Source organism: Macadamia integrifolia, chromosome 5, assembly GCF_013358625.1.
Source record: "Macadamia integrifolia cultivar HAES 741 chromosome 5, SCU_Mint_v3, whole genome shotgun sequence".
NCBI classification, from domain to species: Eukaryota; Viridiplantae; Streptophyta; class Magnoliopsida; order Proteales; family Proteaceae; genus Macadamia; species Macadamia integrifolia.
Window position 1 is genome coordinate 8,934,815 of NC_056561.1, and position 13,192 is coordinate 8,948,006.

Sequence of the window (13,192 nt, forward strand, 5' to 3'; positions counted from 1 at the left end):
AAAAAGAAGAAGAAAGAAAGAAAGAAAGAAAGAAAGAAAGAAGAGGGGAGGGGGTGATAATGGATGAAGGAAGACCCCAAGAGACAATAATAATCCTGTTCCTTGGGGAGTCACGAACAATGCGGTGGCATAGGACTCCTAATTTGGAGCTAACATCAAAGTAGATGGCTTTCCAAATCATGTCAAAGGAGCAAGAGTTGGAAGTCCATCTACGGAGATTTATCTCTATCCAAATATGGTTAATTGGTGGCACAAAAGGCTAGCTTTCTAACAGTGTCACAAATAGATAGGCCAACAAAGGTCATGCCAATCCAGATTCATCTTTGGAAAAGGGAAGGATGATCATTCTGTAAGGCCAGCAGTTGAGAAGGAACCTTTTCCAAATAGTGGAAGAGAAGGGAGTAGTCAAGGGACAGTAGAAAAATAGATGGTTAACATCTTTAGAAACCATTCCAGCAAAGACAACAAGAAAGGGGGACTTGAATGTGCTAGTAGATGAGGAAGGACTGCATAGGAAGGTAGATAGAAATTGCGCGCCAAGCTGTGAAGTTGTGGCGGGGAATATGACCTTTGAACAAATGATGTTTCTTCAAGGGGCTAGAGGCCCTTTGGTTCTGATGAAATCCCAAGCAGAGGCCGAACTTGAAGTTCCAGACGTAGAGGGGAGCCAAACAATCTTGTCTTCTCTACCCCTATGACCAGGGGGAGGGGGAAGAGAGGACCAGAGATCGATAAGGGAGGGAAGAAAGAGAGGGAGACCAGCCATTATTAGAGATGATGGAGGTGACAGTGGCAGATCGGCTCAGACCAGAGGAGTATATGGACCTAGGGGAGATTAAGAATGGAAGACGCCAGACGGATGCCAGGGATCAAACCGGAGTGAGGTCAAAGATCCATTGCCAATGCTGCAGGTAATGGCAGTCAGAGCTGGAGGAGAAGAGAAATTATGAGAACCGGTTAGTAAAGGGGTAATCGGCATTTTAAAGCACTAGGGGAGAAGGAGAGGTAGAAGTTTGATTTTTTGGGGGAATCGGATGTGAAAGTTTAACTAGGGGAGTATGAGTAAATGTAGGGTAATTATGGGGAAGTGATAGAAATTTTCCCTTTTTTTTTTTGTGGTAAACAATAAAATATTTTATTTATCAACAAAAAAGGCTCATATTCTATCTTAGTAGTACATTTTCTAATTTTTTTCTCTTTTGGGTGAATCATTTTCCAATTTTTAACTTGTCTACCAGATTCTTTCATATAGGTGATTTGTGAGGAATGGATGGTGAGAAGAAAGATGAAATGCTTGTGCAATCAGATGCTAATTCTCAATTCCCAGATATTGGATTTCAGAAAGGCATGAATTGAAAGGCATCATTGTCCATACCCATGAACTCAATGGGGTCATACGAAAGTGAAAAGAATCTCGCTAGTCATTCCAAACCTTTGCAGAACGATAGAAGAATTTCCACCATACAAATGAGTGGCCCATTTTTTATTAGGAGTCCTGAGAATTTTAGTCAGCCTATGAATGGGATAGCAGGTCTGAAGTCACCTGCTCTATTGGAAGGACAATTACGCCCCTCTAATGGGATGGAAGAAAAAGACTGGTCAAACAATCACTTCACCGGCAATAGTGAACATTCATTAAATTATGGGCCATTGGGTGTATGCAGCAATCCTTGCTGCACAACTTGCCTATCATCTTCTAATTTTAAAGCAGAAAAAAAGCAAAAGAAATCAAGAGATTCGAGCTTATTTGACCTGAAGGTGCTTTTCTTCCCTTTGCTAGCATGGATTGATACTTGGTTTTCTCCATATTGATTGCACTGTCATTTGGAATAAATGGACATCCAATGACCGCTTCAATATACCAGTTTTTCATATTCAGATTTATGTAAGTAGTTTGCTATCAGGGTCTCTTTTGTTTTTATGCTTCATGATTGTTGGCTCTTGGTTCTATCTGTGTAACCCCATGATGGACATCAGCATTCAGCTATGCTGCATTTTTTTGGATTCTTCTGTTTGGGTGAGGAATCAGAGTTGACTCATTTTGGATTGTTTTCATGCTTCTTTGTGGATCAGATACTGTACAAATAGAATCCGATCACCCTTCCCTCTTACTTGACCTCCTAAAAAATTTTGGTCAAGCCTACTTTTGGGTACCTCCAATTGTTTAAAAGACTAAAAGAGAAAGAACCCAAGATACTCTTCACAAGTGCATGACCCGAAAGAATCAAGAAGAGAGAAACATCAAGGAGTTGTAGTGAAGAAGAATAAACTTTCCAAGAACATTTTCCTAATTCTTTCTTTCCTTTCTTGTTGACTGATAATACCATTTTTTTTTTTTTGGAACTGCAAAAACTTGTAAGAGCCATGTAGAAATCATGGGAGCAAACTCCACAATTAAGAGTAGGGGAAAAAATGAAGGAAAAAATATCTCAAAACTGTCCTTGGGAAGGAGTGAAGAAAAGCCTGCCTTCCATTTCCCGATCCCAAAATGAAACAAGAGGCCCAATAGCAAGCAACACACTCACCCAACAACTGGTCAATATTTAGATCTCATCAATGGCTCCTCCTCCCTAGATGAAAAGTGATGAAAAGTTTCTATCTTCATTCCTAGAATCCTCAGAATCCTTTTCCCTGTTATATCTGACCTGTTAAAACTTGGAAAATTTTGGATATGGATTGGATCTATGCTGACCGGAGTTAGGAACCTTACCCAATCTAAAGATCTAAATGGATCAGGAGTGCAGACAGGTACACATTGGATGGCATTGTAGTGCTTGTTGAAGACTACCCACATTAGTTTTGAAATTTACCAAATTCCTTCTGTTGTTTTCACCAGATCCATTTATGAGTCTCTCTGTATTGCAATCCTTAGGCCCCATTCAGAGTTTTATGGACTCCTTGGAATTTCACTGCAGATATAGATGTTCCCAGATCGGTCCAAGATCCTTTGGAGGAACTGTGGTATTTGCTTTCAAGTTGTCTTTGAGCTGCTCCAAAGCATAGGTTTACACAGACTTGACACCATAATCAGATCAAACCACCCTGATCAGATTCAGCAATTATGGTTAGCTCATTAGAGACTTTTTTTAAGTAATCAGGTGGTTCTGATCAGACTCTTACAACACAAAACACATATGGTTTTAGTAGCATTATGAATTTCGTTAAATAATGCCTCATGTGCATAACATAACTCAAGCACCTGCTTTCCACCTTCATGAATGTTTTACAATTTGGGGGCTTGCTACTTCAAACTCTGCCAAAGCCCTATTTCTGACCATGGACTTAATTAGTTTTCAAAACATACTGTGTTTCATGGTTTTACTATTACTCCTTTATTAATAATTTACACTAAATACATTATATCTTAAACTTTTCAATTTTGTATGTGATTGATGTAGCACTGGAAGGTCATAGAAGTTGCAGCAAATTAGGATTTTTTTTTTTTTTTTTTATACATCACTTTTATTTAAAGTTAATTTTGGAAGGTCAAAACTTATCCGTTTTGTGTAATGTTGGTCTGTTTGAAAGATTATTAAGATAAATATCCAGTGAGATCAAGATCTTGTGATTCCATTAGATTTTGGCTGGACTTTTGGCACCCTCTAGATATCCTCCTTCATTTTGTGGGTGACAAAGCCTTTTATAGTTTGGGACCAGGAAGACTAGTTATGGTCTCTGACATTATTAAGGATGATGATTGGCCTCCTCCTATTTCCTCCACCCAATTGTATTATATTTGGTCTACCCTCCTGGGTATCGCTAATAGGCCTGTTGGAAGGGGAGATTTGGTTACTTGGTTTGCCTCTCCCTATTCAGCTTGAAGTTGGCATGGGATCTTATCAAAATTCGCGGCTTGGTTGTCCTTGGTGCAGTTTTGTTTTGTTCAAATCCCTTATTCCTCGCCACAACTTCACATCTGGGTGGGCTCTCTCCTACTGCCTTCCAACACAGTCCTTCCTTATCCAGAGGCACATCTTTGTGCCTCCTTGCTGCCTTTGCTGGAATGCCAATGAAAATGTTGATCACCTTTTCTTCAGTTGCCGTTTCTCCTCAAGGACTTGGATTTGGCTTCTTGCTTGATGCTGGTCCTGTAGAAGAAGAATCCTGCCTTTTCAATGTGAGTGGATTTTGCTGGACATGACCTTTGGTGGTCCTCAGTTTGTGACCAAGTGGGTAAACTAGCTTTTGGCACTGCCATTCATCATATTTAGTTGTAGCGTAACCTCAGAATATGGTCTCCCAACTCCAGATTATTTCAGAAGATTTGGGACTTCATCCTGTTTGATGTTAGAAGCAAATTGTCTATGGCCCCCATTAGATGTGTTAACTCTCCTATAAAGAGGCTAATTGTTGCCTCTTGGAATTTTCCCAGCCTTTCTAGTTTGGGTGTGATCTTGTATTTTGTTTTTCCGGTCTTGTTCATTGTATATTCTCTTCCCCCTTGGGGGCAACTGTTTCTCTTCTTCACCCAAAAAAAGATCTTGTGATTCTGAGTGGTATCGGGAAAATTAAGATCAATTTTTTGAAGGGCCACTCTTTGTGCCAAGATATACTGTTTTGGTTGTTTAATTAGTTTTAGAGTTTCATCAGTTTGGTTTAGAATTAGGATGGGTAAGGGTTAGTAGTCTATAAATATGTCATAACAGAGATTGTAATACACCCTTCATTTTAATTAACTGATATTCTAGTTGGATCACTCCCATCTTCTCTTCCTTTTGGGGGTTTATCTTATTTACTGTTTTTTGGGGGCTGCAGTTCATAACCCTGGGTTTCTGATGGTGATCCAAACCTGTATTTTGGCATTTCTTTTTTGGCCTTAGAAATCACAAGGATTGTGATGGTTTGCTGAATGCTACATGTTTCCTTTATGTTTATTTTATTATATTCTGTTAGTGTTCTTAGGACTTGGGAGGGTCTAGAATTTGCGAATACTTGATAATAGTTTTCTTTTCAATTTGTAATCGCTTTTTCTCTGGCGTAACAATAAATCTTTGGCATTTCTAACTTTACATACATTGACATGCTTATGTAGTTGTCTGTAATTTATGCTTGATTGCAGTTGCATAATGCTTTCCATGGAGATGCTAAAGGTTGTGCGCGTATGATTATTAACATTCTACATCCATTCATTCCTGCTGTCTTGAAGCCTCATGCTAGACTTGTTCAACAATGGAATAAATTTTTTGTTATTGCTTGCTTGGTGGCGATATTTATAGATCCTTTGTTCTTCTTCCTGCTCACTGTTCAACAGGTACAGTCCAGTTTCTTTTCATTCCGAAAAGCATAGATTTTGTGTATAACTGTATAACAGATTTTGACATTGTTTCTAGACAAAAAGGAGTAAATTAACAAAATACTGGTTTGAATAAATATTCATTACCAGAAGAAAAGAGAACAGAGCCCCCCACCCCCCCCACACACACACAAAAAAAAAAAAAAAAAAAAAAAAAAACCGAACCAAACCAAACAATGCTTAGGATTGTCTAGATGCCGTGGTCACCTTGGCAACAGCTTGATTTTAACCTTTCTCCAGTGCCTAGGATTGTCTCATGACAAGTATGCTGCCACTTCTTTGGAGTATAATGTTGGACAGTGATGATTCTGTATTTTAGTTTGAATAGGTGTGATAAGTTGGCTGGGTTAGTTGCCCGAGCCTCTCAATTCTTTCTCCACTTAGGTTCTCTTCTCATTTCTCTTTTTTATTCTACTCTTGCTTTATTAACCAAAACTATCATTATGGTTGCTGGAATTGGTCAACCACATTATATGGATGGATCCACATTTTGCAAATAACAGTTTATGGTTGCTAAAATTGGTCAAAATCATCCAAGATTATATGGATCCACATGTCACAAATAATTGTTTTATGGATGCTGGGATTGGTCAATCAGACTATATGGATCCACATTTCACAAATGACTTCATGGCTGAAATCTACATTGAGTAATTATCTTGCTGATTGACTTGGCAATATATGGATTCTGACCACACAAATAACCAATGGTTGAATCCTTTGTACTTACTAATGAGGTGACTTTCTCTTATTTTGGGTTGTGGCTATGTAGAGTATAACTTTCTTTGTATTTTCTTAATTATTATCTGAATTCATTTATTTTTAGAACATTTTATTTTCTATGTGACGGTTTGATTTTCGACACAAAATAGGGCATTTGCATTTATCAAAAAAGTTCCATTTTGGATGAATAAAAACTTCATTACCAAAGGAAAGAAATGGGTGGGGGGTAAATACAAACAAAATACGAGGCCCTGCCTTTACAAAGGGGGAGGCAAGGGCCTGTAAAAGGGAAGGGGAAGAACCCCATAAGACCACAACAGACTATAAAGGGAAAACGCCTGGTCACAACCTGATAAATTTGACCCATCGAAAGCTCTCGAACAAGGAAAGGAATTGACTGTTGGAGATGCATGAAAGCCCACTTGACTTGAGACAAATTGTCATGGCAAAGGGCATGACTACAAATGTCCATACTAAGAGGCAAAATCTTCTCATTGCTGGGCAGGGATAAATTGTCACGGAAAGGTAAATTTGCAGGAAGATTGGGAACATGAAGGACATATGACAAGGAAATGGTAGGGAGGCAAGAAAATAACATTTTCCTGTGATTGCAGACAAAGAGTCATCGGCTACTTAGACCTTATCCTTTCCCAAACAATGCAGATAAGTGCGGAACATGTCTGTGGAGCTAGTCATATGGTCAGAGGCTCAAAAGCCAAGAAGCCAAGAAGCCAAGAAGGACCACAAGTAGAAGAAGCAAGGAATATAATTGATTGGGATAGATGGGAACATGTGGAGTAGGAGATGTCGTGGTAGAACTTAGAAGGCGCAGTACCAAGCTGAGTCATCATACATTGGAGAGTAGCCATCTGTTTTGAAGAAAAAGGAGCGGCAGTGGTAGAGGATGAATCGTTGGTGGTCTCAAAGAGATGAGCCTAATGTTGAGAGATCCTTATTTCCTACCATGCCCTCCTCCTTTAGGGTGGCCATGAAGCTTCCAACAGGTCTCTCAGGTATGGTGAGGAGATACCAATAATCACACTTAACTGTGTCTTTAAAATGAGGATCAGGTTTAGTGGCAAAACCAGAGGAGTCCGAGGTCTGAGAAGCCTGAGGAGTAGTACCAAGAGCTGAGCAGGTGGGAACAGCAGAAGGCATCATAATAGAGCTCCTCATGCTGAATCATATTTTATGCTGGAAAGTGTTGGAAATGTATCTCTACGAAGGACCTGTACACAGATCTGGTGATAATTTGGATGCGCCAGTAAGGAAGCCATATACTTGTTCCATTTCAGTAGTGCAGGACATAGGGACAGGGTGATAGAGGTCCAATTGTTGCCATAAATTATTGAGGGCAGCATAATATGTAGAAATAGAAAAATCCTTCTTAGCATAGTTATTAAAGCAGAAAGGTGACCAAGGCGTTTGAGGGTCTTCCGAAGCGCTTTGGCGATAGGGTGGGAATAAGGCGTTGCCTTATCGAATAAAGCGTTCTAGTGTTATATTTTTTTATGTAACATTTTATTTGGCAAAAATAGCATATTAAACATTGTATAATTCTACTTATATGATAAATAAAGTTTAAAGATTCATACCAATGCAAGATATTTATTAGAAAAATAAATCAATAAAGTGAATCAACTAACTAAGTTCACCTTCATCATAGCATACAATATAACTATGAAACAAAATTATGAATATAATGAAAGAAAAGGTTGTTAAAATATGTAAGTATTTATTATACTTACCTTATTATGCCAGTGCCTAAGGTCACCCACTATATTTCTACTCCTGTCAGTCTGATTAGGGCTGCAACTAAGGCCAATATCGCTGGAATGGGAAATGAAAACCAGGAAAGAAGAAGAAGAATGAAAGAAGAGAAGGGAAGTCTGGTTGGTATGGGAAGAAGAAGAATCAAGGAAGAGAAGAACGGATTAAGGCAAGAGGAATAGAAAGAAAGAAAGAAAGAAGAGAAAACAGATGAGAAAGTGATTTTCGAGAAAGTACCTTGTCAGAGCCGGAATGGCCTAAGGAAGACTCGCCAGAGGAAGAATCGCCAGAGGAGAGTCACCGGAGCCGGAATAGACAAAGGAAGGAACACATGTGCCTTAGTTATCCCAAACGAAGAAGAAAAACAGCCAAAAGGATTTTGCGATTTGTGATTTGTTCAATCAAAGTGTGGTTTTTGACTTTGTATAGACTTGATCCCATAGTTCTCAAATGTACAAAATTCTTGTAGACTTGTAGACTTGCCAATCATAACAAAAGATATGGAATTTGTGGTAATACATTAAAAAAAAATTAACAAACAAAAACATAAAAGGTGTCCACCTTGGTCGTAAGGTGTCTCCTTAGCCATTAAGGTTGTCGCTTTATGTGAAACCCATAAAGCACATGAGTGCCTTAGCCTACCATATTGCCTTAATGCCTTCGCGTTGCCTTAATAACTATGCTTCTGAGTGGTCTTGTGGACCAGATGGCGAATCTCATAAATTTGGGTAGAGTTACTTGATAAGTATAAATGTGTTGAACAACTTCCTATAGGTCCTTGGTAGAGTTCAATAAGACGAAGCTGGAATTGATAGATGGTTCCATAGAGTTCAATAGAAACGACATTATCAAGTCATCGTTTAACAACCAGTTTCTCTTCACAGTGCTTTCAGTTGGCATTGGGCTGTCACTATTGAGGTACCCTGAGAAATGATTACCTTGTTTAGTGAGAAGGCAAGCTTGTGACTAGGCAAGGTGGTCCTATTTAACTTGGTAGGTCCCGGATGGAGTGGTGGTGGTGGTGAGAGTTCCAAAACGACTCAAATTACTACCCCCAATTCCTCTTACGAATGTTCCGGTACTTTTTGTTATAATACTGAAAAAAAAAATATAGAACAACGAATGGTTGACAAGGAATACCTCACTTGGAGCACACAGGCAGAGATACGTGGAGCACTAAAAGGCGTCAGCATGACGAGAAGAAGTCATATGAAGTCGTGGCAGGGATGAATAAGACCAGTCAGGGCCGAGGTGAGACCATCAAGGACCAATAAGCAAGCGCAAGCGCAGGTAAGACTGACAAGGTTGGTAGAGGTCGTTAGATGGTTTCAATAGGGGCTTCGCGGAGGTTGTAGGGGGTAGGTGGAGCCGAATCAGGTGTATGTGAGACCAAAAGGGACCCAAGAGAGGTTTTGGCGGTGATCGTTGGTAGCGAAATTAGGGCTTGGCTGTGCTGGTGGTGACAAGGAACCTTCTTAATTAAAGGCAGAAGGGGGCAATAGCATTGGCGATGGTTGGAAAGGCGACAAGGAGCCCAGGTGAGTCATGACAGCAAAAAGGCAGGGGACCTTAGGGAGGCTAGACGGTGACCAGGGAGGGAGGGAACCTCAGTGAAGTTGAACAGCGACCAGGGAGGAGGCTACGGCCTTGTTGGGCTTTGCAGAGACTGGAGTTGCAAAAGGGAGCAATGACTTAGGTGACCATGTTCAGCTTAGAGCGCTAGTGGCCAGCGAGTTGATATGAGGGTGTAGGGCCATTGTGTAGTCAGTGTGTCACAACTCAAACCCAGATGTCAAGTGAGGGTACAACCCTCATGGGCGATAGATACCAACAAAACAGTCATAACAAACTTCATTAATTTCAAATTTCAAACCAAATAACTAACCATTATCATAAATCTCAAGTCCTCCTACTAGTGGCAATCTAAGGTATGCTTTAGTTTAACTTCAAAACCAATTTTCAGAGTTTACATCTCAATTTATCCTTACTACATTCATTTAAGAAAACAGAAATAACAACTAATAAAGAAATCTTTGAATGCCCTCATACTCCGCTCCAATCATATCTGCATCTCAATCATCTGTGTTGTTAAAATAATGGAGTGAGGTCAACAACCCAGTAAGAAAGAATATAGTGAAATACTTTCACTTGAATTCACTCTTTAACACTTTAGCTGCCATTGAGGAAAACAGCTTGCCATCGCTCATCTCCGAGAGAGAAGCTGGCCAATCACCTATAAATGACCTTTTCATCTCCTCGTACACCACTGACACTCACTTGTGTACGACGGGTGTTAAAATCTTTAATTCCTACGGCTCCACGGATATCTTCCTCTCGGGTGGCAATTACAATTTACTTACCCTCAACATTTTCTCTTTTCATCTTTACAAAATCACCTTTACACAAGATCACCTTTACGTAAGATCACCTTTTTTTGAAAACACATGTGTGAAACACAGGTAAACTCTCCAAGTAAGAATTAACATCATTACTAAATTATCGAATAATATTCATCTCCATCAAATATCAATCACCTCCATAAACTCATGTCACACATAATCACTTTTCAAATAAGCATAGGTCGACACATCTCAATGATACAAGCATACCAAACATCACATCATACGATCAAACAACATCTGTGATGTAATCCCACTATAATTCCCTTACCTCAACCTGCATGTCTCCTACTTCCACTCTTTATGCTGTGAATGCTCAAGTCAATCACCACCTGCAATAGGTACACCCCCATTAATTCCCTACTTCCCTATAAATCGACTGAAGTAAAAAATCAACCCTTTCAAACGGAGGTCAAACTCTAGGAATCAATCCCCCTCGACACGGATTATCATCCTTCAGAAGATGAGAATGATTGGTTGAGTGATTAAGAGTGATTAGAAACATTATATCTTAGGATGAAATTTTCAGATTTCAGTAAATCTGAAATTACTCTCAATCCTTTGGTCAAATGCTCCCCAATTCGGATTGTAACCTCTCTACGGTAGCTTTACTAACCTTCAAAAGATGATCACGATCCGATAGCTAGATTAAAAATAATTAAAGAAATACAAAGCTCAAAAGTTTACAGATTTCATTAATAGACAAGGGAAAAATTGGAAATAATAAAAATATTCATGATTGCACCGTCAGAATAGTTTGAGTTTTGAATCAAGTCCCAATATAGGGATAATGAACATGTGTTCAAAATTTGAGATTAGTCGGATGGTTGAATTCCTTAATCTAGAAAAACACCCTATATCCAACCTTCTAGAAAAATGGAATCTAAAATGAAGATGTTGAAGAACTATACTTACTTGTTGATAGCAGAAATCAGAAATTGAATAGAGAGAAGAATCAACAATAGTAATGAGACAATATTTATGAGAGAACACAATAACTTGCAGAGAAGATTAATCAATCGGATCAAACATCGATTTTGTCACCTTGATCAAACACAAAGGAAGCCTTCACACATGAAGAGGAGCAAAAATAGTAATTTTTACTAATATAATTCGTGTATAATTCTTGAAAAAGACTCAAAAATAGATTTAAAGACTAAAAAGGAAAGGCCTCACACAATCCTTAACCAATAGGACATGTAAAATGACTAGGAAACTGCAATAACAAAGGAAATAAACTCAAAACAGGACTAGACTTATAGATTTTTAATCCAGTCCAACTAAAACTCTTAATAATAAGTAAAGTAAAGAAATAAAGACTCTTACTGGATTAATCTCGTATTCCTAGCTTGTACCCCTATTATGGGCCCATAAAAATGGCCCATTATAAAGGAAACACTTGAAACTAAAGGCCCAACTGATATATACCCATCACAAAGCTTGTTTCTACTAAAATAATCCCCAATAGATATTAAATTAGCTTCACCACCCCTTTTTAAAACTTATAAGATTTGAAGTTCGAACCCCTAACCTCTCACCAACTTAAGTCAGAACCAGGCTAATACTCAAGTTATTAATTTAAGTGGCAAAACAAATATTTAAAGAGACTTAAAAAAAAAAAAAAAAAAAAAAATCCTGAGTTTCCAAACCTTGGGACATTACACAGTGGTCAACTGTAAGTGGAGGCAACATGACTCAGGTTACCATGCTCAGCCTTGGGAGGCCAAAGCTTTGAATGCGTAGGGCTGACCTTCTAGTAGGGGAAAAAAAAAAAAACCAAAGTATTGGGCTTTGATACCAAGTTGAGAATTTGGGAAGAAGAGATTGAGAGAATGGATTGGCTTGTCTAATATGACAGAGGCTGTTCTTATTTATATTGGAATGATGGTTTACAATTAAGGAATGCTCACTAGGGCTGAGTCATAAACACAGTCACAGGCTCACAGCCTCTAGCTCACATATAATGAATCTGGACGGATGAGTTGTAATCCTTATCATTGACAAAAGGGCATTTTTCTTATGTTTAATTTTAGTACTAGTGTGACAAATCATAAGTCCTTAACAATGGTTGACATAGGTAAGAGGCGAAAGGAAAAGAAGAAAAGAATAGGAAGAGAGAAGGGGGAAGAAAGGAGATCGATAGGGATTCAGTACCCTACTTTACTTCACAAGATATATATATATATATATATTATCGTTAATAAGAACAGATTACAGGAAGACCACCATCACATCTTTCCGATACTGATATTACCCTTACTACAGTTTTGAATAGGTTTACCTTTCGTTGATATTATGATATCTTTTCTTGTCTCTGGTCTCTTTATCTAAATGTCTCCTGTTTTCTTCTCTTCTTGGAATTGTTCCTTTCCCTTCCTTTTCTGCAAGCACATTATTTATTTGTTATTTCATCTGTTTGAAAACAGGATCACAATTGTATAGTTCTGGACTTGCCCTTGACTACAACGCTTGTGATTTTTAGGACAGTTACTGATTTAATTTATTTTTTACACATGCTTCTTCAGGTACACTTGTCTTTCGTAGATAGTTTCTTAAATGTGTCTTTAATTGATGCAATATCTTTGTTATCCTGTGCAATGCCTTTTTCTGAAGCTTGAAGTGGATTGTGAAAGGAAATGCAAAAGGGCCTTAGATTTTACCTGTTAATAAAAAGAGACTGACACATAAAGGGCTTTTTAACAAAGATGCTGATAGCAAACAGTTACCATTTCTCCCCCAACAAAATAATTTGGTGAATATGATTTCAGATATTGACATTGAGGCGGGGGTAGGGCTGTCAAAGATTAGGAGGTATGGGTAAGGCTGTCACTATTGACACCATTCCCTTATGACTTTCTGAAATAAATCTTATGAAAGTTGGGATAATCATACTTGTATGGCTTTGAATCCTCTCCGTATTCTCTACCATGTTGTAGTAGTACTTTTATACTGAATCCTTTTTAGATTATTAAAAAAAGTTGTTAGTTATCCTCCCCCCCCCCCCCCC

The 13,192-nt window shown here is 38.5% G+C and overlaps 1 protein-coding gene across 4 annotated transcripts in view; it reads left to right on the forward strand.

The window, feature by feature from the left end:
* The window catches only part of LOC122079442 (probable cyclic nucleotide-gated ion channel 20, chloroplastic), a 58,453-nt gene that overhangs the window by 3,832 nt on the left and 41,429 nt on the right, over positions 1-13,192 (forward strand). Inside the window, exons 2-4 of one of the 4 annotated variants that reach the window (XM_042645924.1) lie at positions 1,253-1,758; positions 5,060-5,251; positions 12,612-12,710. In XM_042645924.1, coding sequence (XP_042501858.1) covers positions 1,378-1,758; positions 5,060-5,251; positions 12,612-12,710 — 672 coding nt within the window. In that variant the 5' untranslated portion in view covers positions 1,253-1,377. The other 3 variants (XM_042645927.1, XM_042645925.1, XM_042645926.1) reach the window with 3 other exon arrangements.